General features: G+C 42.0%; 1 protein-coding gene across 1 annotated transcript in view; it reads right to left on the reverse strand.

The window, feature by feature from the left end:
• Positions 1-1,854: 1,854 nt before the first annotated feature.
• The window catches only part of adrb3a (adrenoceptor beta 3a), an 80,951-nt gene continuing 55,848 nt past the window's right edge, over positions 1,855-26,957 (reverse strand). The window contains 4 exon segments of the mRNA XM_084322426.1: positions 1,855-2,191; positions 2,193-2,304; positions 5,306-5,429; positions 14,071-14,251. Coding sequence (XP_084178552.1) covers positions 2,074-2,191; positions 2,193-2,304; positions 5,306-5,429; positions 14,071-14,251 — 535 coding nt within the window. The 3' untranslated portion in view covers positions 1,855-2,073.

Genomic DNA, 26,957 nt, shown 5'->3' on the forward strand with positions numbered 1-26,957 from the left:
TTGTTTATGTGTTTGTTTAAAAAATAATAAAAAAATAAAATACAAAAATAAATACGTACATACAACATAGCGCTGTCAAATACGATACCAGAGGGCGCTTGCTCGAGTGCATGATGTAGTCACTCTATTGGCTGAGAGTGGCACGTGACATCGCCTCGAGGGGCTACTAGGAAATACGCTCTGCTAGTCTGGTTGTTTGCCAGTAGTTAGCTGGTTCGGTAACTTCGGTAAGAACAACAACAACAACAACAACAACAACAACAACAACAACAACAACAACAACAACAACAACAACAACAACAACAACAACAACAACAACAACAAGCTATATGTCTGGATGCAGTCTGGGCAGTGGACATACAGTATACACTTTATCAAGCCCTGCTGGACCGAGGCGGCTTCAACTTAAACAAGTGAGTCGCGTTCTCTCTCTCTCTCTCTCTCTCTCTCTCTCTCTCTCTCTCTCTCTCTCTCTCTCTCTCTCTCTCTCTCTCTCTCTCTCTCTCCCTGTTAGAGCGATGCTGTGTTGTTGTTGAACTAACTAATAAATTTCGCCGCAGGTGGGGCATAATCACCCGGACAATGAATGGTAACTTGTTTAAAATGACAAGATATACATATGGAGTTTCTTTTGTATTTAAAAGAAGTGGATTATGTCTTGTTCAACAACAACAAGCCTTGTTGTGAACTGGACATCTGAATATCTCGCCCCATTCAACTCTTGTGATGGTCTATGTTTGAATGAATGAATGAATGAAAACTTAATTTAACAGATTGCAGAATGGGTACAATACAGTACGGCTCAATACACACAATTGTTAAGGGGATGCAGACCAGAGAAAGACGTTTGTCTTGTTTACATCAGGGTCCCCCATTTTCAATTCATATCGATAGTTTAATAGCTAGCCTTGGCTCGTTTAACAATATGCAAAATATGTGTACAGCCCTGTACTCATACTGAAGTTATTCTTGGTATATACTACACATACTACTAGGTCTGATCTTTTGCAGTTCCTTGTGATAGATTCCACGTCGCGCTGTGTGTGAGTGAGAGAGAGAAAGAGAGAGAAGGAGAGATAGGGGGGGATACTAATTAATTCCCCCCCCCCCCCCCCCCGGAGAAGAATTCACCAGCCGCCACTGGGCTAGAGTATCTGTGCTGCATAGAAGACATCATTGTTTTATGCAGCTCTTCCAATTCTACTAACTTGGAGAGACGCTAGGAATGACTATTGAAAAATGTTTTGATGATGAGCAATTCACACTAGAGTAAAAAGTGTGACAACTATCCCCGTTCTCCCCTACCTCAAAATTGTACTTAGAGGAAGATGCCAACTTTTTGGGAAATTAGCTTATTAGCCTGGGCGCAGTGATTTAATGACCTCAAAAGCCCTGTTGCTTTTTGAAAGAACTGGGCTTTTGAGGTGATGAAATCACTTTGCCCAGGCAGCAGTGGTTTGGCAAAAAATAGTTCTGAGTATATCTGCTTAGAAAACGAATGTCTAATAATTCTAACTCCAGGGTAGATGGCAAATAAGCAAATTTCCCATAAAGTTATCATGTTCCTTTAAGTACAGTACTTAAACAAAGACATACAGTAGTTACCTTCCACCACTGGTAATCAGATGATCCCAATGTGGATATAATCAACCGCTCCTCAGTCTTGGGTGGTAGTGGTGAGTGATAGGAATTTATCTTCTTAGAGAGCCGGCTCTTTCGGCTCCCAAGCGGCTCCTCAGATTTGTTGTTGCTTAAATTAATCTATTACCAAAATGTAAGTAAAATTATGTGTAAAATGAATGACTAATGTCAAAAACATACATTATATCAAATGTTTATTATTTATATGGCTTTATTTACATACTCAACATGGAGCAGAGTGCTACAAAAAATGTATTATAAAGTACAAGCTTAGCTTAGTTTTAACAGAGAAAAATTGGAGAAAAACGAATCGGCTCCCAATCAGGAGCCAGCTCCCGTTGGTCACTTTAAAGAGTCGGCTCTACTGTAAGAGCCGTTTCGTTCGCGACCGACACTAGTAGCGGTGACATCGGCGATATTCTCCTCTGGACCTCATTGAAAGGCGCAGATGCTCGCGTCTATTACCATCATGACCTGTGCGATCCGCCTCCAGTGCGCCTGAGAGAGGTCTGCTCCGGTGGGGCTGTGGCCGGAGGCGGACAGCACCACCACGCTCCGGAGCCTCCTCCAGGTCCAAACACACGCCCCGCCGCTCCGCATCCCAGTAACTATACTGACGGATGTCCCGGATCCCCGCTGCCTGGAAGGTGACGGCCAAGGAGTCTGAAGAGAAGACGGCGAGGTCAGAGGTCATTTAGTCGGCTGGTCCAGGGCCGTGTGTATCAACCTATGTTTCACGGCATTTACCATCGTTTCAGCTGTCCCACCACCAGGGCCGCCTGGGAGAAATGCGAGGCCCTGTGCGAGATTTAAACGCGAGCCCCCCCCCCCCTAAAAGGTAAAAAAAAAAAATATATATATATATATATATATATATAATAGTATATATATATATATATATATATATATATATATATATATATATATATATATATATATATATATAATAGTATACATGCTATACTATGCTATACTATGTTATTTTATTTCATACTTATCTTGTCTTGCACAGTCTCTGGAGCGTAACAGTAAGAAGCATTTTGTATAAAAGTATTCTGTACTTCTGTATGACAACTATTAAAGAAACTTGAGAAACTTGAGCATGTATATGTGTGTTAGAAAGAGAGAGAAATATATATAGAGAGAGCATGTCATTTTGTGTTAGAGAGAGATATAGAGCATGTCTGTGTGTGTTAGAAAGAGAGAGAGAGAGCATGTGTGTTTGTGTGTTAGAGAGAGAGAGCATGTCTGTGTGTGTGTGTTAGAGAGAGAGCATGTATGAGAGAGATAAGCAAAGATGAGCCCCTAAAGGATATTCAACTTTTAATGGAAGAACAAAACAGAAGGAAAAGATAACTTCACAAAGGCAACATGAATATACATAGATCCAAAAGGACAAAGATCAACACTTAAATCCAAAGAGAAGAGGGTCTATACCAGAGAAAACAAAGTAGCAAGGAGCCAATGGCCGACATCAGCTAAATAGGCTAACTGCAAATAGAGTAGCCAGGTACTGACACCAGGCCACACACCGTTAGCTACTACAACAGCTAGCCGGCCCGTTTGGCTCCCGAGAGAGAGAGAGATATATATCCACGGCGGGAATAGAATAGAGTGCATTAAAAACTCACCAAACGTCCAAGAGGATGGAGACAACCGCGTGGAGTTGACGAAGTTCATCTGCCGAATGACCGTCCTCTTCATCTTGGCATAACAATGCTGCACGCGCTCTCTCTAGGTTAGCTAACGCTAGTTAGCCTTTAGTTAAGCTAGCTACTAGCCGACATCATCATGGCTATCCCGACTGAACCACACGTTAGCACTCGATATTATAACGTAGCTAAAGCTAACTAGCTGTCCCTGCCTTCAGCTAAGCCTGACTGAACTGTCTAACATGCAACAACTTTCATCTTCAGTCCATCTGCCGAATGACCGTCCTCTTCGTTTTGGCTGGCATAACTAAGCATAACCTCCAAAGCTGCACGCGCGAAATAGTCAAACGCAGCTGACGCACGCCGGCTTACACATGATGTAACCCCTCCCTTCGTTGAAACCAATAGTATGTCTGCTGCAGAGCCCCAGAGCTCCAATAGTGAGTATGTCTGCTGCAGAGCCGCAGAGCCAGGAACATTCTACAAACGTGTCTAATGTGAAATATATAAGCATATAAGCAAAACTAGATTTTTGGTCTGTGATGAAAAAGGGCCTCGCGGGAAGGGGAGCATCGCAAAAAAAAAAAAAAAAAAAAAAAAAAAAAAATTTTTATTTTTTTTTATTTTTTTTGTGCGAGGCCCCCCTTCCCGCGAGGCCCTGTGCGACCGCACTGCTCGCACACCCCCTGAGGCGGCCCTGCCCACCAGGTGTTATTAGGTTATGTAGGTATTATAGTAGTAAGTCCTACTGGCGGGGCGTGTCTGTATGCAAATTCAATGAACGAGAACACGCCTTTTAGTTTAAGAATGAGTGACGTATTTCATTCATGGGAACCCAGCTACGAAGACGTTGACGAGATAGGGAGACCGTTTCACATATTCAGGAATCCGGAGGAGGATTTCCGTAAATCTGTTGGTACGAAATGTTTATCACGATATTTACAAAGGGACTTACGAACACGTTCGAGAATGAGGACCAATTGTTTTGGTCACTACAATGATGCTATCATAGTTTAAATAATTGGATTATACCATGGTATTGTTTAATTGCAAAAGTGATACCATGGTGATACATAACCTTTAATACAATAGAATAATAGAAATAGAAATACTTTAATCATCCCGAGGGAAATTTGGCAATACAAATCGCTCACAGTAAACATTTAGGTAGACAAAACAAATCACGAATACGAATAACAAAAAATTGCCTTAGAATAAGGAATAAAATAAGCCTAAAAATACCATAATTATAATAATAAACTACGGTCCGGGATTCACATTTCACATTCACATTTCCTCTGTTATGTATGTACAATCTAATATAAAATATACAGTACAAAATACAGAGATCTACATTAAGTGTACAGTAAGTGTAATATTCACAATGTTGTTTTAAATGTAAAAGTCCAGAAAGATGGTACTGTCACTCTGTCACTCTGTGTTTACCAGGGTACTGCCATGGTAAATGATCTACACAATGGCCGGTGTCATGGTAAAACTGAAATCACCATCATACTAAAAACCACCATCCTCCAACTTGCCACCATTTCCCCCTGCCCCACGTTCTCTCCTCTCCTGCCCCCCCCCCCCCCCACCCCCCTTGGTTTTCCCTTACTCTCCTCCCGACTGTGTCCCCTACTCACTTCCGTATTTGTTATCCATTACTCGTGGTTTTTATGTTCCTGTGTATTCTTATTGTCCTCCGTTTCCCTGTGGTTCCATGTTTCTTTGTTTTCTTTGTTTCTTTTTTTTTCTTTTTTTTGCCTATTGTCAGCGACTTTGGGTCTTTGAAAAGCGCTATACAAAATAAATGAATTATGATACCTTTCCGCAAGGGAATATCTCCACTTTTAAAAGGCCCCTTTAAATGTTGTCACCCTGATTATCTTCTCTCTGCCTCATCTTGCCCTGTCTTTGCATGTGAGGTCCTGCTCTCACACGTGTAACATGTGTTCCAGTATGTACAGTGTTGTCGATGAATAATTTATTGCGATTGTGATTATTTGACTTACCGTCACAAAGGGAGGATAGGTAGATCGGCCCGCACCAAGCAGACTTGACGTTGTACCAGTATCTCAAGAGTTCAGCCCCGAGACGCACAGCGCTGGTTCCACCAACGGTTTGGATACCCAAGACCTGCAGGACCAGGAGGCCCAGAAGGCAACACATTAGAATTCAGCTATAACAGTCAGATGCTACCTGTCGCCTCACAGCAAGAAGGTCCTGGGTTCGATTCCTGCTTGGGGACCAGGTTGCCAGGTGGCCAGGTACCCAGGTGGGGTATCTCCCGGGCCTTTCTGTGTGGAGTTTGCATGTTCTCCCCCCGTGCTCGCAAGGGTTTCCCGTCCAGAAGGAGAGATACACCCAATGGAAAAACATGCAGAACAGATCGCTAACACTGTCGCGACCCTGACGGAGTCAGACAAGAGCACTTGGATTGGCCCCCGGGGCACTGCCCCAATGCCCAAACCCATGTCTGCTCCCGGCTGCCCTTGGGGGGAAGAACGACGGGATGGGTCAAGCGCAGAGAGGACATTTCAACGACGACCTAAAGAAAAGACAATGCGCGTGTGTGTTCCTATGCATGTGTCTGTTCGCTGCATGACAATGTAGCAATGTGTGCTACAAATAAAGACTTCTTCTTCAAGTCCAGTTTCATATATGCGATGAAAGCTGGAGGTGGCTGGAGGTCGGTCAGAGCAGGTTCTCGAGGAGATCATGGTGGACTACCCGGTGACACGGAATGTACTGTGTATGTAATGCTGTGTATGTAACGCTGTGTATGTAACACTGTGTATGTAACACTGTTTATGTAACACTGTGTATGTAACTGTGTATGTAATGCTGTGTAACACTGTGTATGTAACACTGTGTATGTAACTGTGTATGTAATGCTGTGTAATGCTGTGTATGTAACGCTGGGTATGTAACGCTGTGTATGTAATGCTGTGTATGTAATGCTGTGTATGTAACGCTGTGTATGTAATGCTGTGTATGTAATGCTGTGTATGTAATGCTGTGTATGTAACTGTGTATGTAACTGTGTATGTAACTGTGTATGTAACGCTGTGTATGTAACGATGTGTATGTAAATGTGTATGTTTGATTGATTGATTGATTGATTGAAAACTTTATTAACAGATTGCAGAATGGGTACAATACAGTACAGCTCAATACACACAATTGTTAAGGGAATGCAGACCAGAGAAAGACTTTCGTCTTGTTTACATCAGGGTCCCCCATTTTCAATTCATCAGGACATATATGACATACATGACATACAGATAGTCAGTACTGCTACATCTATACATTTATGACATTTTTGCAAATACAGTACTGTTTGTGATAAAGAAGGAGTCAGGAAAAGGGAGTATATACATTTGACGTAGAAACTGTACATTGGAGGAGGTTGGGTGGGGGGGGGTTGGGTACACTGGGATATTGACAACCATACTGGGTAATCTACATTGGAGGTGGTTGGGGGGGGGGGGGGGCACACTGTATAAACAAGCAAAACTGTACATTGGGGGGGGGGGGGGGGGGGGGGGGGAGACACTGTACAAACAAACAAAATTGTACATTGGACTATTGACAAAACCATACTAGGTAAATGACTGTACATTGGAGGGGGTTGGGTTAGGATATTTACAGGGGCCAGTGTTGAATTGCAGTCTCCCGTAGGTGTCCCTTGAGAGAGGTTTTGAAAGTGGGTAGTGATCCACATTCCTTTACAGCTTTGGGTAGGGCGTTCCACATTGATGTGGGATAATTGCAAAACGTGTTTAGTCCGTTATTTGAGCCGAATCTGGGTTTAACATGATTTGTGGCGCTCCCTCTGGTGTTGTGATCGTGGTATTCACTGACCTTTGGGAAGTATTTTGACATGTACATGGGTACCTTGGTCGTGTAGTGTATCTTGTAGACCAGGCCCATTGCAAGTTGCTGTACTCTGTCGTCTACTCTAAGCCATCCTAGGTTGTCAAAGTGGGCAGGGGTGAGGTGGGTTCTAGGAGTAAGGTCAAGCAGTAGTCTGACCAGTTTGTTTTGAGATGTTTGTAATTTTGTTTTTAGCGCCTTTGAGGTGCTTTGGTACCATGAGGTGCAAGCATAGTCGTAGTACCCCTGAATGAGTGCTCCTGCCAGAGTCTTCAGGGTATTCTTGTTTACCAGAGAGGAGATCCGGTACAAGAATCGAGTTCGTTGGTTGACTTTTTTTATTACATTGGATGCCATTTTGTCACAGGAGAGATTAGCCTCTAGGATGGAACCCAGGTAGGTAATTTCGTCTTTCCTTGTGACAATATTGTCACCCACTGTAACTGAGAAGCCGTCGGTCTTGCTGAGTTTGTTATTTGAACCGAAGAGAATGGACTCTGTTTTGCCCATGTGTAATGATAGTTTGTTATCAGCGAGCCATATGCAGATTCTGCCTAGTTCCGAGCTGAGGGTTTTTTCAAACTGTAACTTGTTCTTGTCAGAGACCAGCAGGGCTGAGTCGTCCGCAAACAGGAACAAGTTGCAGTCACAAGCTGACGACATGTCATTTGCATAAATTAGGAACAGTAGCGGTCCTAGTATGCTTCCTTGTGGAACACCACAGCTCACTGTGAGGGGGGGGGGATAGGGTACCGTTTACCTCCACCATCTGTTCCCTCCCCTCAAGGTAGGATTGCATCCAGCTCACTGATAGACTATCAAAACCAATTGCTTTTAGCTTGTCAATCAGAATGGAGTGATTGACCGTGTCAAAGGCCTTTTGTAGGTCCAGCATGACCATGCCGCAGTATTTGCCTGTGTCCACCTCTTGTTTGATGTGGTCATTCAAATAGAGAAGGCATGTGTCAGTGGAGTGGGATGTTCTGAAGCCAGATTGGAATTCGTAGATTAGATTTTTTTCCGCTAGGTACTTTTCGACCTGTTCGTAGACTATTTTTTCCATGACTTTCGAGATGGAGGTGAGAATAGAAACAGGGCGGTAGTTGCCTGGGTCTAATTTGCTGCCCTTTTTGTGCAGAGGTAACGCTGTGTATGTAATGCTGTGTATGTAACACTGTGTAACTGCAGCCGCGTCATAGGGTAATTCCAGTTAAGCTGCAGTGTGATGTCATAGTAGAACCAGTTAGAACAGGCTAGAACGTTCTGGAATATTGTGAGGTCATAGCGGTGATGTCATAGTAGACCCGCCCGCGTGTTGCTTTCTAACAGCGGAGGAGTGCAAGAATGTGACAATTTGACCATGTGACCGCGGCAGCGCGAGAGAGCGGCAGTGCGGAAATAGGCTGTCTATTGCCATTCTCTAAGACAAACGCTAACCTTAACCAGCTCCTTAACAGCGCCTAAACTTAACCGTTCTAACCTTAACCAACTCCGAAACAATGCCTAACCTTAACCTTAACCATGCCTAACCTTAACCTTAACCATAGAAAGAATATTGCCATTCTCTAAGACAAACTCTAACCTTAACCAGCTCCTTAACAGCGCCTAAACTTAACCGTTCTAACCTTAACCAACTCCGAAAGAATGCCTAACCTTAACCTTAACCATGCCTAACCTTAACCGGCGAAAGAATACATGTTAAAAAAAAATTTGATGGGATTCGAACTTGTCAACAACGGACCGCAGGACCGCTGCGCTGCCAGGTGAGCTGAGCTTCGAATGAAAATCATGGCGGATTAGGGCTACATAATGCCGCAAGCTCTGCCGCTCCGCTCCGCGGCAGAGCGCCGCTACGAGGCTCGGCCCTTCTCACTCCTCCACGAACAGCAGACAAGACACATCATCACCAGAGCTCTTAACTTTCCTCTCATATTGCATGCAGTCAACAAGGTACGTTTGGGGCTGTAATGCGCTTGTAGTTAAGTTCAGTGGGTTAACAACCAACCTTGCAACGACCGATAATATGTATGTATGTTGTTATGGTTTGATCAGTGATTTATTGTATTTCATGTATGTTTTCACAGTTTTACGGTTCGGAATAAAGATGTTCTCTTCGAACGGAAATAAAGCCAATCAGTAAAGATCAAAGACGGGTTGCGTCATCATTGCAAGAGAGGCAGTTACACACTGTGTATGTAACGCTGTGTATGTAATGCTGTGTATGTAACGCTGTGTATGTAACGCTGGTCTCAACTCTGGTCTCAGCGATTCTCTGGCGCAGCGCTGGGGATGCGCTCGTTTTCCTGCTCCTTCCTCTGCGCCAGCTCCTGTAGTTAAAGACAACTCTCCGCCCCCTTCCCGCGGCGTCCTAGTGACGATCGCTAGGGGCGTCACTTCTTTCTATTGGCTAAGCTTGATATCGGCCATTTTGGATCTTAAAGGGGCATGGTAATATTTATATACAGACTATTTTTATCATTTCTTCTCCTTATATGGAAAGCCTCTGGTTTTAACGGCCCTCTCTCCTAAACCGAAATTGAGCATGAGTCGTTTTCTAGTCTAACAGCTAAAAGTATTTTGTCATGCTTTTATTATCTTTAAACTTTAGAGAGGATTCTTTATTTTGACTAGATAGTTACTAAAAGTCTTTCCTTGAGTTCTTGTCCTTTTGACTATCTAATTAAACCTATTTTTGATCTCTAACCCTGCTGGTTGTATTTCTATTAGAGCTGGGCATAGATACATTTTTTTAATCTAGATTAATCTACCTGCAATCCTGGAATTAATCTAGATTAATCTAGATTAAAATGGCCCAAAAAAAAATAAAAAATCTGCCGAAGGTGTTCAAAATAGGTGTGTTCTACCCAAATAATGACCAGAGGAGGAGATTTATCCTCTCCTCTTCATCTGAGGAGTCACTAGCTGTTCTATCTCCTTGTTCAACAGCATGAACATGTCTCTTCTTTTTGTAATTTCCAGTGTTTCTTTTAAAACCAGATTTATCGTAATTTTCTGTGCCCTTCCTTTGATGCCATTAACATTGTTACACTGATATTGACAGCTCTCTCCAGTGTCAAATCACTCTCTGTCAGTAGTTTCTTCTGTGAACCTTCATTTCTTAATCCACACACAAACCTGTCTCTCAATGTGTCTTTTAGTGAATCTCTAAATTCACAATGCTGCTGACTGGTTGCTCACACACAGACTGCTGCAGAAGCAGGTTTCTCAACAAATTCAGTGCAAGCTCAGTGTAACAGTTCCATGAATGAATGAATGAATGAATGAATGAAAACGTTATTTAACAGATTGCAGAATGGGTACAATACAGTACGGCTCAATACATACAATTGTTAAGGGGATGCAGACCAGAGAAAGACGTTTGTCTTGTTTACATCAGGGTCCCCCATTTTCATTTATTTGCTCCACATTGTCATTAGCCCCTTTCGTGACTGTGATGCACTGAGTGAATCCACAGTCACTTGCTCCTCAATAGGAAACCAACCTAGATTTACCATGAAGGACTGGTTCTGGCCGAACCGTTCGTTGTACAAGAATCACAGAGAAATTACAAAGGTACTCACAGTTGCACGAGGATTTCGGACAGAGATAAGGGATGGTGCGCATGCGCTGTGATCACCCAACGGCGGAAATAATGCCGTTTTGAGCAGTTTATAAAAATTATTTAAAATGTTTATTAGCAACGCAGAGCTTTCAAACCATCCCGTATCTCTGTCCGAAACCCTCGTGCAACTGTGAGCACCTTTGAAACGTCTCTGTGATTCTTGTATAACGAACGGTTCAGCCAGAACCAGTCCTTCATGTTAAATCTAGGTTAGTTTCCTATTGAGGAGCAAGTGACTGTGGATTCACTCCGTGCATCACAGTCACGAAAGGGGCTACATTGTCATCAAACGGTCCAATATTTCCAATAACCCAAGCCATTTCTGTTGTAAACACTCACGATAGTCCAGTCGATCCTTCCTTTAGTGTGTAAAGTGGATTTCCTCCTCTTGTAGATGTTTCCCAGTGCCGCCCGTATCAACGTGAGCTAACATGCTAACTCGCTAACATTAATAATGTAAACAAAGCTTGCAACGGACTTCTTTTTTCTTGCATTGCGCAGATTCAGATGTCCTCATCGCCGAATTGTGTTATATCCTGAGGACTTCTTAACCTCACCTGTATAACAATGATTACCGGACCACTACTTTAGTTTAACACATTATTCTGACTACAGCTCCGGTAGTGCAATCACTTCCTGGTACCACAGCTGGGAACTACGGCAAGTATTTAAGGACAATACAGACCCAACGTTGAGAAAAAGATTAACGGCGTCAATTATATTATCGCGCGATACTAGTCTCGCGATAACGCAGCACGTTAACGCCGTTAACGGCCCAGCTCTAATTTCTATATTCTAAAGTAATCTTTAGCTTAGGTTTTAACCTTTTAAAACACTAAGCATCTTGATCTGACTTCTAATCTTTGGTTCATAATGTTTTATAGCGTAACTCAATTTTTAAAGGATCAATCCGTATTTTTATAGTCTTATACTGAGTTGATTAGCAAGACCTATTCTTCTCTATGGGCAGAATATTTCTGATAATATTCTGTATCTTATTACAACTATTTATTGTATTTAAACCAGTTCTCAAATTCCTTACACAGGGTTCTGTTGACCCAGGAGGAGTCATGTCAACTATCTCAGGGCCCTCAGGAGCTTACAGGAAGCCATTTCGTTTGAAATAGATAGCAGTTGGCTTATCTACCCCTAGCCTAACAAGGGGGGGCTGCTAGTCAGCCCTTTTCCTATTTTGCAGCTGGGTTTGTCAATCACCCTAAACTACATTTAGGTGACAATCTATTCATCCGTTTCTCTCTTGGTCAACAAGACCATCTGTTCCACTGTTACTTACTGGCCTTAAGGCCCCAAGACTTCTGGAGTCATAAAAATAGAGTGTTTTCTTATTGACTTCTCCTTTGCCAGAGAGACAGATAGATAATGTATTTTCTCTAATCAATGCTTTTCAGTTCATTTGTCCTTCTACTTTATCCATCTACATGATTCTTTTATCTCTAACCGAAGTCTATTAATTATTTCCTATGGTTATTGGCCAGATATAAACTACTGTTTCCCTATAACCACTTACCACAGCGTTCGTCCTGTAGAATTGTACATTCCTTGGGATCAGACATGTTTCATTTTGATAATTCACGACAAATGCTGAGTATGTAACACTGTGTATGTAACACTGTATGTGTAAGGGTTCCCCCGGTCCTGCGTCACAACCCTCATCTGTCCATGGACAATTCCCACATCCCTCATCTGTCCATGGACAATTCCCACAACCCTCATCTGTCCATGGACAATTCCCACAACCCTCATCTGTCCATGGACAATTCCCACGCCTGAACTACGTCTCTCAACCATTAGGGGGACTAGTTCAGTGCATTCATCTTTGTTGTCTTTTATTTATTAATGTCCTGTCTGTCATCACCAACCTGTTGTGTGTTCATCTGTTGTCCTTACTGTGCCCCATTGTCTAATTTAGTTTTGTCTCCTTGTGTCTGTATCTATGTGCTGTTTGGTGTTGTCATGTTTCTGTATATTTCCCCTGTTACGTTTCATGTGTAGTCATTACCCAGCTGTGTGTCATCTCACTAATCATCCTCTTGTCTCTAATTAGTCCTTGTATATAAGTGTTGTCGATCCAGCTGTCCGTTGCTGGATCATTACCTTTTGTTGTTGTTCACCGTCGTGATGACTCTTAGTGTTGTGTTTATATCATTGTTTTCCGTGTGTCAATAAAGTGCACGTTATATCGAAAGAAGCAACCAACGCCTTCCGTCTCCTATATATCCTGTTAAGTATCTCTCCGTTCTATACTGCAAACTGGGTTTCACACCACATCAAGCCATCAAAGCGTTCCAACCGTAACAGTATGTAATGCTGTGAATGTAACGCTGTGTATGTAACGCTGCACGGTGGTGTAGTGGTTAACACTGCTGCCTCACAGCTAGAAGGTCCAGGTTTCGATTCCCGCTTGGGGACCAGGTTTCCGCATTGCCAGGTACCCAGGTGGGGTATCTCCCAGGCCTTTCTGTGTGTAGTTTGCATGTTCTCCCCGTGCTCGCTAGGGTCCCCCCCCCCCGATAAGATAAACCCAATGGAAAAACATGCACAACAGATCGCTAACGCTGTCACGTCCCTGACGAAGACGGACAGGAGCACTTGGATTGGTCCCCGGGCGTGGCCCCACGCCGCAGCCCCTATCTGCTCCCGGCTGCCCTTGGGGGGAAGGACGACGATGGGTCAAGTGCAGAGACTCAATCGCATCGGCGACCCAACAAAAATTGCATGTGTATGTGTTCCTGTGTGTGTGCCGCCCATCACATGTGTGTGTCACTGCATGCCGAATAAAGACTTCTTCAAAGTCCAGTTATTATTATGTAACACTGTGTATGTAACACTGTGTATGTAATGCTGTGTATGTAACACTGTGTATGTAATGCTGTGTATGCAATGCTGTGTATGTAACACTGTGTATGTAATGCTGTGTATGTAACACTGTGTATGTAATGCTGTGTATGTAACACTGTGTATGTAATGCTGTGTATGTAACACTGTCTATGTAATGCTGTGTAACACTGTGTATGTAATGCTGTGTATGTAACACTGTGTATGTAATGCTGTGTATGTAACACTGTGTATGTAATGCTGTGTATGTAACACTGTGTATGTAATGCTGTGTATGTAACACTGTGCATGTAATGCTGTGTATGTAACACTGTGTATGTAACACTATGTAACACTGTGTATGTAACACTGTGTATGTAACGCTGTGTATGTAACACTGTGTATGTAACGAGTTATTAGACTATCTATGGTTGCGCTCTTAACCGGTTCTCTATGACCGCGTGAGAGGTCTTCCCCAAAGCCAGATCTGTGGCTCTCCTGGTGAATTCTGTCAGGCCGAGTGACGATGCGTACTCCGAAGAGAGGGTGGGGTCCACGTTCATCTGCTGCTTGATCTTCCCAACAAGAGGCAGCAGTAAAGTCCGACCGTCCTCGTTGAGATACTCTGAGGGGGAAAAATCAAATAAAAGGACAGACAGCATTAACACAAGTCAAGTGTCTTTTGCATCACGTGTCATTCACATGTGATTTCCTGTACAGTGGCTAAGGAGGTCGAGCAGTCGTCTGGTAATCGGAAGGGTCCCGGTTCGATTGCCACTCCTCCCAGGCAGCGTATCGAAGTGTCCTTGAGCAAGACAGTTAACCCCTAACTGCTCCTGATGAGCAGGTTGGCCCCTTTCATGGTCACCTCTGCCGTCGGTGTGTGAATGGGTGAATGTGAGGAACAAAGAATTGTAAAGCGCTTTGGATATAAATATATATATATATATATATATATATATATATATATATATATATATATATATATATATTAAGGCTGTCAAAGTTATCGCGATATTAACGCGTTAACTCCCGATTCTATTAATGCCACTAATTTTTTTAACTCAAGATTAACTAAAAAAAAAAGAAAAAAAAAAAAAAAATTTACTAGACTTCACTCAGGTGTATTATTGATGCTCTCATTGATACTATGTTTGTTTCTGAAGTGTGTGTGTGTGTGTGTGTGTGTGTGTGTGTGTGTGTGTGTGTGTGTGTGTGTGTGTGTGTGTGTGTGTGTGTGTGTGTGTGTGTGTGTGTGTGTGTGTGTGTGTGTGTGTGTGTGTGTGTGTGTGTGTGTGTGTGTGTGTGTGTGTGTGAGATATAGAGAGAGAGGGGGGTGAGAGAGATGAGGAAGGGGCAAGAGAGAAAGAGAGTTGGGAGAGTGTGTGTGTGAGGGAGAGAGGGGGGTGTGTGATTAATCAGCCCTTGTGTGTGTGAATGTAACAAGTTCCTAACGTTTTCGTTCCCCTATTATTTCATGCACACTTTATTCATTGTTTTAAATTATTATTTTCTTTTAAGTTATTTTGTGCATCACTCTGTTTTGAATTTGATGCAAATTTGCAATGCATGAGGGTCATCCTTTTGTGTTAAATGGCTGCATAAAGCAAGCATTTGTTGACTCGCATGTTGATAAGAGTATTAAAACTTGGAACTTGAAAAAGATCTGTTTAAGGTAAAAAAAAATCAAAATGCGATTAATTTGCGATTAATCGTGAGTTAACTAAAAGTAAAATGCGATTAATTTGCGATTAATCGTGAGTTAACTATGGTTAACTCACGATTAATCGCAAATTAATCGCATTTTTTTTTTACCTTAAACAGATCTTTTTCAAGTTCCAAGTTTTAATACTCTTATCAACATGCGAGTCAACAAATGCTTGCTTTATGCAGCCATTTAACACAAAAGGATGACCCTCATGCATTGCAAATTTGCATCAAATTCAAAACAGAGTGATGCACAAAATAACTTAAAAGAAAATAATAATTTAAAACAATGAATAAAGTGTCTCTCACCCCCCTCTCTCTCTATATCTCACACACACACACACACACACACACACACACACACACACACACACACACACACACACACACACACACACACACACACACACACACTTCAGAAACAAACATAGTATCAATGAGAGCATCAATAATACACCTGAGTGAAGTCTAGTAAAAAAAAAAAAAAAAAAAAAAAAATTTTTTTTTTTTTTTTTAGTTAATCTTGAGTTAAAAAAATTAGTGGCATTAATAGAATCGGGAGTTAACGCGTTAATATCGCGATAACTTTGACAGCCTTAATATATATATATATATATTATATATATATATAAGCTGCTATATAAATGCACCATTTACCATGTACCATTTACATTCTTCCAACAAAGCATTGCACTTATCACAGCTGGTAAGATCAAGTTAACCCTTTCACTACCACACTACCAAATGGTTAACCCTTTCACTGCGACACTACAGAAGGTTAACCCTTTCACTACCACACTACAGATGGTTAACCGTCTGTAGTGTGGTAGTGAAAGGTTAACCTTCTGTAGTGTGGTAGTGAAAATGGGTCCCCACCAACCCCAGTTGTCTAAAAAAAAGAAAACACAGACTCACCTTTTCCTGCCAGGTAAACTTTACTGCCATGAGTGTCTTTCTTGAAGTCATAAAATAATTTGGTTTCGGGGTTCTGTGCTGCGGTGGGAGTGTCGAGAAACACAGAGAGAAGTGGTCCTCGCTCTGGATCCCGCTCCACTGGCGCCCCAGTGTCCATGCTAGTGCCGGATTGCGTCATCCTGAACTTTATGCTGCCAAATCTGTCAGCGAGCAGGCAAACGCTTTTTGTTTAGAGATGTTGCTAAGCTACAGCATGCATTGGGAGATGGTATCTTGGCAACCTTTGTGATGGATGAGTTTATCTCTGTCAGGTTAATTATAGGGTTTGATCAGTTTTATTTGAGGCAGAGCTGGGGGCGGGCTGCTGGAAATCAAACACGGGGAATAAAGGCAAATCAGCTGTGAGAGGGAGAGGGAGAGAGAGAGAGTATAGTGTGAGTGAGTGTCTCTGTGTGTGTGTGTGTGCTCTCTCTCTCTCTCTCTCTCTCTCTCTCTCTCTCTCTCTCTCTCTCTCTCTCTCTCTCTCTCTCTCTCTCTCTCTCTCTCTCTCTCTCTCTCTCTCTCTCTCAGTTAAATCACTCAATTATCCCAACAGACATTATGTTTTTTTATGTTATTGTACAGTGTCTTTATTTGTCAATAATTGTTTTTATCAAACAGGGCAAGATATCCACGAAAACAGCTACCTGACTTCAAAAAGGCATCCTGTCCCTTTTGTCTGTTGCTTGGCCCTGCCGCCCCGGGTGTTTATACACAGTCTTGATCTACATCTGACAAAACAATGTTTGTTGCTAATGTCTTGCCTGGTACCTTATTGAAAATGAGCCTGGCATTCTGTAGTAGGTTAGGCTGGTAAAGATATGCCTCCTAAAATGTCTAAACAGGAAGTACAGGCTACAGGCTTTCCGGTTTCGACAAAACAATTATAGAAACGTGTGAAGTGCACAATATTTCCTTGTTTACCTGTTCCACCCCTTAGGGTCGGTACCGACTCCAAAATGAAATTATGGTCATAGATCCATATTTTTCAGAGTGATGCAAAAATTTGCGATTTTAAAACCAAACGTTTTCAATTATTAACATCACTAACATGTCACAAAAGCATGTAGGATGTATATTATCATCAATATGTTAGTTTAGCAATAGGTTAAAAGTGTCCTTAGATAGTTATACGTTTTCGATTTTCGATCGTCCAAGCCTGAAACGGAAATGGACATTTTGAACCATGGGAATTGTAGTCTTTTTGTGGCCATTTTGTAGAGGACATGCATAGCTGTCGACCAGCGTTGGAATTTTTCCGAACTACACTTCCTGTCAGAGACTGGGTTCAAAGTTCAGCATTCTGAATGAATCATATCAATAATTGTTATGATTCGCGATAATAAGCCACAAAAGGTAACGTTTTTGACAAATATTGGAACGCAGTTAGTTTCTCCTCCCTATTGTTAGTATGTAGGAACCAGTGGCGGACTGGCCATCGGGACGTTCGGGACGAATCCCGATGGGCCGGAACCAAAGTGGACTGGTCAAAAAAAAAAAAAAAAAAAAAATTAAATAATTTTTTTTTTTTTTTACTTTTTTTTTTTGTGTGGGTCGGTGTGTGGGCCACTAATGTGGGCCAGTGTGTGGGCCGGTGTGTGGGCCGGTGTGTGGGCCAGTATGTGGGCCGGTGTGTGGGCCGGTGTGTGGGCCAGTATGTGGGCCAGTGTGTGGGCCGGTGTGTGGGCCAGTGTGTGGGCTAGTGTGTGGGCCAGTGTGTGGGCCAGTGTGTGGGCCAGTGTGTGGGCCAGTGTGTGGGCCACTAATGTGGGCCGGTGTGTGGGCCGGTGTAGTGTGTGGGCCAGTGTGTGGGCCGGTGTAGTGTGTGGGCCAGTGTGTGGGCCATATGTGGGCCGGTGTGTGGGCCATTATGTGGGCCGGTGTGTGGGCCAGTGTGTGGGCCGGCAATAAAACAATAAACAAGTTGCATAAACTAAATCAGATAAAAAATTATCACAGTTCTGGTTTGCCTTAAGATGCAGTTTAAGATGGGTCTTGAACATGGAGTATGTAGGGCACTCTCTAATCACAACTGGTAGGCTATTCCAGTAGTTACCACGTTTAACAGAGAACACAGTTTTTGCAAAGGTAGTATACCGAAAAGGCACCTTACAGTCCCCTCTACTGATGGCCCTGGTGGTAATGCCAGTGTCTGCTTTCTGTTGGATGAACTCATTCAATGGGGGAGGGGCAAGTCCATGCAGAACCTTGTACATGAAGCAAGTATATTTGAAAACTTGGAAATTCTCGAAACTTAGCATGTTATGTTTTTCTAAAACATTACAGTGATGAAATGAAATTGGTTTCCTATCAAATACTTTTATGGCTTTTTTGTAGAGTAATTCTATTGGTGTAAGAGTAGTGACATATGAAAGAGACCAGTTGATAAAACAGTACTCGATGTGTGATAAAATCATTGAATGCAGAAACATCCTTGCAGCATTAACTGGCAGGCAGGGCCTGATCTGCCTGAAGTTTTCGATGTTAAACTTGACTGTGTTTATCACTTTTTTCACATGACTTTTTGAAGGTCAATGTAGAGTCCAATGTGACCCCAAGATACTTGAATTAATGTACAATGTCCAGCTCGGCCTCTCCCAGAAACACATTAGAGTGAGTGACCTTTACTGGTGACTTTGTGAACATCATACACACTGTTTTCTTGGTGTTAAGTGAAAGACATGCTTTTGTTAGCCAGTCTTGAATGAGACATGAGACATCAGTGAATGAGATTCATGTTTCCTCCCAACCGCGAGTAGGCCTAGAAGCGCAGAAATGGAGAACGCAAAAAAAAGAAAGGGTGGAGCTGAAAAAGCTAGAATTAAAAACTAAAATTACTAGTAAAAGACGCAGAACAATGTTCTAAAATTACAGACATGTTTAGTAGAGGAAGGGCTGCGTTAGAGTAGCTGCTGCTAATGATGATGAAGTTCAAGTGGAAGGAACCAACAGTAACATGACAGGTGCGTGCAGTAGCCTAGTGCATATTCTACTGATGTCTGCCGGTTCATGAGGGCTAGCTAGCCTATACTAGCTCTTGCAGTGATTTCAGTCATTCTATTACAAGACAATGTGCTTTCCGTATTCCTGATTCCTTACAGCACGTGGACGTAAATAGTCGTGACTCGTGAAGTTTTTTCTCTGACTAAAAGTTTAGTTAGCAATGTTAGGACTAGTGCCCACCACAGCATCAGAAGCTAAAGTGCTAACCTAGAGAGCCAATCAGAACCTAGGACGGGCTGCAAATTAATCGGCTACTAATATTATAATAGTAAATACTCAAATAAAATACTATTATGTTCCCTTCCAAATGTTCATGTTGATATAATATTGGTAATCTAATTGATTTGATTGAATTGATTAGTTGCCATTTTACATGCTTAAATAAGATGTACCTTAGAATTCCCAACTGTTAGCCATGTTCTTGATCTGTATATGATTAGTCTCATCTACATGTTTGTAAATAACTACAGCTAACTAGCTTAAGCTAACAACTAGGTCAACTACTACCCCGTAGTCGTAGTTAAACCAATGTGATTGCATATAACAGCTAACTGCTACAGCTAAGTTGGTAGTTAGCCTATTCCATTAATGTTGAATGTATTTATGAAGGTTGTTGATGGTGGTTGGCGCTGAATAGCAGACATGATTCCGTCAGTCTGCCACAGGGCAGCTGTGTTTGCTGATGCTGCTCACGACCACCAGTAGCGTATGACTGTGTGAGTGTGAATGCTTGATGGTTTCTGTGAAGCGCTTTGTGGATCAATGCTGATATACAGTTAAGAATGAGTAATTTGCTTTTGGTTTTTAAGAAAATGGTTTGTAAAGCTATTTTTGAAAACTACAAGGGTGAATAATACTGTTTTTTTTGCTATTTTCTTTTAGAATACTGTTTGAGTCTTAATTTTTGTAATTTTTGTTAAGAATATAGGACAGGCATATATAAGCATTATGCTTCAGTCTGTACCTTTTCAGTCACTGTAAAATCAAATATTGTTAAATGATGGTGTAGATTGTATTGTGTGAGATGATGACTACTACTACTACTACTACTTTGGGTGTTTTCAAAAGGCTGAAAAACACTGTATGAATTCAAGCCATTATTATTGATTGCTGATGTTCTTCTTATGCAGTTGACTCTGAGGAAAGAGAGAGCGCCCAGTCCAGCACAGCTGACCCTGAGGGGAGAGAGAGCGCCCAGTGTGTGTGTGTGTGTGTGTGTGTGTGTGTGTGTGTGTGTGTGTGTGTGTGTGTGTGTGTGTGTGTGTGTGTGTGTGTGTGTGTGTGTGTGTGTGTGTGTGTGTGTGTGTGTGCGTGTGTGTGTTTGTGTGTGTGTGTGTGTGTGTGTGTGTGTGTGTGCACTGTGCACGAGTGCACATCTAGGGGCGGGGTGTAGATTTGGTCTCCCTGATGTTGACTCCTTAGCCACAGCCTTGGGTTGTTTAATACTGTACGAGTGTTTCATAACGGCCGTTGTGTGGGCCGGTTTCGGGGCCGGTGCGTGTGCCGGTGTGTGGGCTGGTGCATCTGAATGTCCCGGGCTGAATTTGTGTCCCAGTCCGCCACTGGTAGGAACAATTAGATCTGAAATTAGTTTCAAAACGGTTGCACTGTGGGGAAAATAAAAAAGTACACTAGATTATGATGAATTGAAAATGGGGGACCCTGATGTAAACAAGACGAAAGACTTTCTCTGGTCTGCATCCCCTTAACAATTGTATGTATTGAGCTGTACTGTACTGTAACCATTCTGCAATCTGTTAATAAACTTTTCAATCAATCAATCAATTACAGTAGATATCATTAACTGTTCTTATGCACGCCTGGTGATACTAAATCCAAATTGAACTCGGGCATTTGAAAGATAATATATGTATATTATATATATAAATGCAAATTGGCTATAATAACGTAATGTATAAGCATCTATTCTATATTCTATAATAATATTTCAAATTGCATTGGTCCGGATGGGAGAATTCAGTACTGTATCTACAGAACCTTCGGTTTTATCATCTTCCCTTTATTAATTTCCTTAGATTCTTTGTACACATGATCTCAAGAAGGTACTGAACGAGATCAGTGGCAGTTTTTTATGTTTGGACATTTTTATCATGGTGTTATTCACTGTCAAAGATGCAAAGAAAAAATCATAATTCATATTCTCCTTTGTTTCATCACAATTTAAGCAAGCCTAGTAATAGACACAATATTTCTGACACTGTGAATACATTCCCTGAGGTCCATAGATGTACCTGGATACCAAGAATATGCAAATAGCCCTTGTAGAAGTGGAGCAATATTCCATTTACCTAGGTATATATTTTATGCAGATTTTCACATCGTGTGGAACAGGTTAAGCCACTGCAACGGCTTTGCCTGAAGAATTTACTACATGACCGGGACGTTCTAGCTTGTTTGCCGACAGGATTCGGGAAAAGTTTGGTCCGTTCGGAGGCAGCTTCCAGGGGAAGTACATACACCGGAAATTCTACCCCACAGACACTTTCGGCAGTAGTTCTTTACCAGCCTTTATCTCACGGAGATAAAACTGGGAACGAGGTTATAGGTGAACGCCGGCCCGGATTAACGACCGGGCCGTTGGGGCCGCGGCCCGTGGGCCTCGAGCTCGAGGGGCCTCCAAATATATATATTTTTTTAAATTCTCTTATTTTGGAGATCGATGTCATACTGTGACACTGAAATGAAAAAATATTTCATCAACTAAAATATTTAGTCAACAAAAATATTTCATCAACTAAAATATACATTACGTCACACCCCGTGCCTCTCCCTGCCATCTGCAAGTGGCTAATCTTGAGTTTCCGACCCCCAGTAAGCTAACCATGGATAAATCCAAAAAAAGGAAAGTCTGAGGAAAATAGAGGGTTTAATTCAGCGTGGACAGATTAATTTGCTTTCACGACTAACAATGCAGGCTTACCTGTAGCCTATGCCTGATATGTGGTGCGAAATTAGCTAACAACGAAAAATTTTCTTTTTATTTTATAGATTTTCCACAAATATGGGAAGGACTCAAATAGAGCTGCATAGTTCAGGGTTTTATTTCAAAGTAGGTCTACAGATGCCAGTGTTTTTTCTCCTTTTCTGTGTTTTATTTCAAAGTAGGTCTACACAGCCAGTATTTTTCTCCTCTTCATAAGAGTTTGAGGTTTTCCTTTGTTATAACAGGTAAAAACAGCAATAAAAAGTCAAAACTTTTCTTTTTGTTGCTTTATAATCCATTAACACTTTGAATGCCCAGCAGGGGGCGCACATTTAGTGCTTGAATGCCCAGCACCACTTCAATGTTAACGTTAATATCGCCTAATCTATGTTTTAAATTGTGTCTAATGTGTCTAATCTGCCTTATCAATGACCCATTTCCAGTCAACATTGTCGAAGCGGATTGTTTTTTTATCGGTTCATTTCCGTTTATACCCGAAAAAACTCTGGTTGGGCATCCAAAGTGTTAATGCAATAAGCATAAAGTATAATAAATCACAAATTACTTTGGGTATGCAATTGTCAGGCGTTTTATGCTAAATGTGGGGTATGCTTGGGGATATATAAAACGTTATACACTGTGTTATCTTCATTTTAAGGGTAAATAGGTTGTGCGGCTCCCTGAGCATTTTATTTTGTGGGAAGGGGGAAAAGTGGCTCTTTTGATAGTAAAGGTTGCTGACCCCTGGACTAGACGTATAGGGAGGGCTGGAAATCTATAGTGCTCCCTCTGTCCTGTGGAGGGCGGCAATACGCCTAGACGCGTAGTCCGCCGGAAGTATACAAGAAGAAGAAGAAGGAGACTAGACTTATAGTCTGCTGTCACGCCTGCATCTCCACATCCCAGCCCCGACACGAATGAGGCAGATTGGGATCATGACAGCAGAGACCCGCCGGTGCTGATAGCGGATATCAATTCAGCATCTGGATCAGAAAGAAAGTTGAGGATGAAAAAGTAAGTAAAGTGTTAGCTTGGATGCTAACGTTAGCTAGCCAATTTTGTGAGTGTTTAATTTGTCACTTCCCGGTACCGTTTTCTACTTTTTTGAATTTTTGTGTGTGTGTGTGTGAGCACAGCGGTGTCTGTGTTTATTATTATTTCATGAAATTGGGAAAATATCTTCATTTTACATATATTTTCATTATGTCAAAAGCTTATGATTTGAAACGCTCTAAAACAAAAGTTATTAGCATAGGGTACCTACGGTGTACCTGGCGTCCGTTTTCATCAGCACCGCTCCCATGTTAAAAGGCATTTTTTTATCTGCTCTCATTCGTTCAATTCTAGATAGAATTACCAAATGCAATGTCTATACACAACGTCAATGCTCAGACTAATTTTAAAAGGTGCTGTTCACGATGTAGAACACACAGTGGCGCAATTGCTCTACAGCTCACTTTGCCAGCAACTAAGGAGGCAGGGGGCGGTGATGCGTCTCTCCATTTCGTAGCTCCATTTCTGCAGACCCCTCTCTGATTGGTTGAACTCCATTTCTGCAGACCCCTCTCTGATTGGTTGAGCGAAGCCCCTCTCTAAGGTACGCGAGGGAGGTGCGCGTAACGTTATCGAGGTCGACGACTAGCTCAACTGGTTTGCCGCCTTGCTGTGGATCTTGCTGTGCGTTGGTAACAAGTTCGATTCCCTTCAATTTTTTATTATTATTATTTTTTTAATATTGCATTCTTTCGCCGGTTAAGTTTAGGCATGTTAAGTTTAGGCATTGTTTCGGAGTTGGTTAAGGTTAGGGTTAAGGTTAGGCATTGTTTCGGAGTTGGTTAAGGTTAGAAGGGTTAAGTTTAGGCGCTGTTTCGGAGTTGGTTAAGGTTAGAGTTTGTCTTAGAGCATGGCAATATTCTTTCGGAGTTGGTTAAGGTTATGGTTAAGTTTAGGCATTGTTTCGGAGTTGGTTAAGGTTAGGGTTAAGGTTAGGCATTGTTTCGGAGTTGGTTAAGGTTAGAAGGGTTAAGTTTAGGCGCTGTTTCGGAGTTGGTTAAGGTTAGAGTTTGTCGCAGAGAATGGCAATAGAATGCAGCCTATTTCCGCACTGCAGCTCTCTCGCGCTGCCGCGGTCACATGGGCGTAGTGGCCAATCAGAGAGGGGTCTGCAGAAATGGAGTTCAACCAATCAGAGAGGGGTCTGCAGAAATGGAGCTACGAAATGTAGAGACGCGGCGGTGATCATGCCGGGGAAAGTGACTGAAAGTGCACCATTCTGCTCCGGTGGGTGGGGGGGGGGGGGGGGGGTGCGAGAGAGCGCTCAACACAAAAGGACCATAACATCCACCTCGCTCTCCCATATCACATGTCACAAGCTGAAAAAAGAGCCCCCCAGGCCTGCGTCGCTTCAATGAGGAAGTGTCACTGGTGCTCCACTCGCGGAAGAGCTCTGGTACTCGATTGACTAATGCTCGCCCGCAGAATATAATAGTAATAATCAGCGCTTACTAACATTTAGCGTCTCCGCTATTTCTGACCGAATTAGTCAACCTTTCTTTTTTCTAATGGCAGATTCTTATTCAGAGGTATTTCGTAGAGTTTACACACGTAATGTAATGTGGTATCAGAAATGTATAGAAATATGATAAATATGACTATTTCTCTGTTTTTTTTTCAATAAAAACGGACGTGGTATCAAACGAACACGAATATAAGTGGTTAAAATTCCGAAATATATGTAATTTGTTACAGATATCTTGAGATTAGGCTATTAATGTTAATCATGGGGGGAAAATGTTTAAAAAATAGTAAACAGTTAAAATTATATGGCTTTGATCCAAGGCTCAAAATCCTTAGGAAGCCACAAGGGTTAATGAGAGATGGTAGATTCAATACACCAAGCTAACTAACACAGTGTTTAATGAGAGATGGTAGATTCAATACACCAATGTAACTGTACACAATGTTTAATGAGAGATGGTAGATTCAATACACCAAGCTAACTTACTGTATGTACACAGTTGAGTGTTTAATGAGCGATAGTGGATTCAATACACCAAGCTAACTTTACACAGTGTTTAATGAGAGATGGTAGATTGAAATTACTTCTATGTTGCGATAACTTCTCTGTATCATGTTTAAATGTGTTTGGGGGGAAATGTCCAGGCTGCAAAGTAAGCAGTATGGTAATAGCCTATCTGTTGAAACTTGCAGGAACCCTGTCCGTCAACATCCACCTTCAGTGAGACCATAACACCTGCCCATCATGAAGATGACGTGTCACCCACCTCTACAAGCAGCAGTATCACCACCACCACTAAAGGTTTGACCTCACAAGATCCTGCACTATGGCCAAGTGTCATAGGCCATACCCAACAATGTGGTATCAAGGGGACCAATACAAGTCAAAGATATTGTTTCCCCCCAAAATCCAGCAAACATGGCTTCTGTATTCGGTTAGCACAGACTCAGTCTACTGTTTGATATTATAAAAAAAAGCTTTAAATCTTAAAGCTTTATTTCTTTTAATCTCTCCCGTCCTCCCCATTTTTTTAACGCACCAGCCACCACTGACACACACAGTGGGGGATGTTTTAAAAATAAAAAATGTGCTTCACCAAAAACTGGATAGCGTTGGCTATATTTTATGTATATGCCAGGAAAGTAGCTCAGTGTCACATCTTTGACTCACATTCCAATAATCCATATATATTTTCTTAAAAAAAAATCACTATTAACACTTTAATCGCCGGAACCGCCATGCTCATTCTGCCGAAGACGCCGTAACGTCTTTGATATCAATATTTCAAAAATCTGTGATCGAAATCATATTTCTCCTCCGGGGACCTGAGATATACTGCTGAGCTCCACTCAACTCTCTAACGGTTCAAGAGCGCCATCTGGTGGCCGATCGGCAGATCGCCCAACAGGAAGTCATGTGGATGAAGTGGTGCTCACCCATATTTCGTCCGGGCACTCGCTATCATTAGCAGGACTCCATCTTGACACAGTGAACACCGTTCGGTGCAAATAACTCAACAAACAACATGATTTGGACGTATATACTATTATACAACCTGGAAATGGATCGGGTATTTATACATCCCATAATAGGAATATCTCTGCTCCACGCTCATCGCCCAACGGCGTGAGGAAGATACGGTAAGATCCAGCATTATTTTCCAACGTGTTCTTTACTAACTGCTCTGATGATCATATCACCCACACTAGATGAATGATATAACGTTGCCCACAGAATTATAAACGACCCCCCGCCCATCCGGTCAACATCAGATCATACGTAGTAACTTCTAGAAGTACATCCAGTTGAAATTTTTTATCTCGCACAGATTCCTACCAAACTGTATTTGATCATCAATATAATGCATTTAGGGCTATAAATCAAGTTCTGGAGAAAGCTGCAGAAAACGATAAAAACATACTTATACTTTAGACCGTATTTTAGTATGAATATGTGAATGAAAAAGTATAACGTTGCTACACCCTGAACAATAGATATAGGACATTGAATGGGCCATAATAATGTCAATTTAGCAATACAATTTAAAAAGTTATAGCCCTGCAAAGAAGGGGAACTTCTCCATAGACAAATAGAGATGGCGAGGGATGGTAAATTATGAATTTAACCATGGCGATCAAAGTGTTAAGCGATGGGCATATTTGTCTCTCACCAACCTAGTGACAGAAATTGTCACGTTGACTCCCA

This window comes from Notolepis coatsorum (genome assembly GCF_963971535.1).
Source record: "Notolepis coatsorum genome assembly, chromosome: 10".
Lineage (NCBI taxonomy): Eukaryota > Metazoa > Chordata > Actinopteri > Aulopiformes > Paralepididae > Notolepis > Notolepis coatsorum.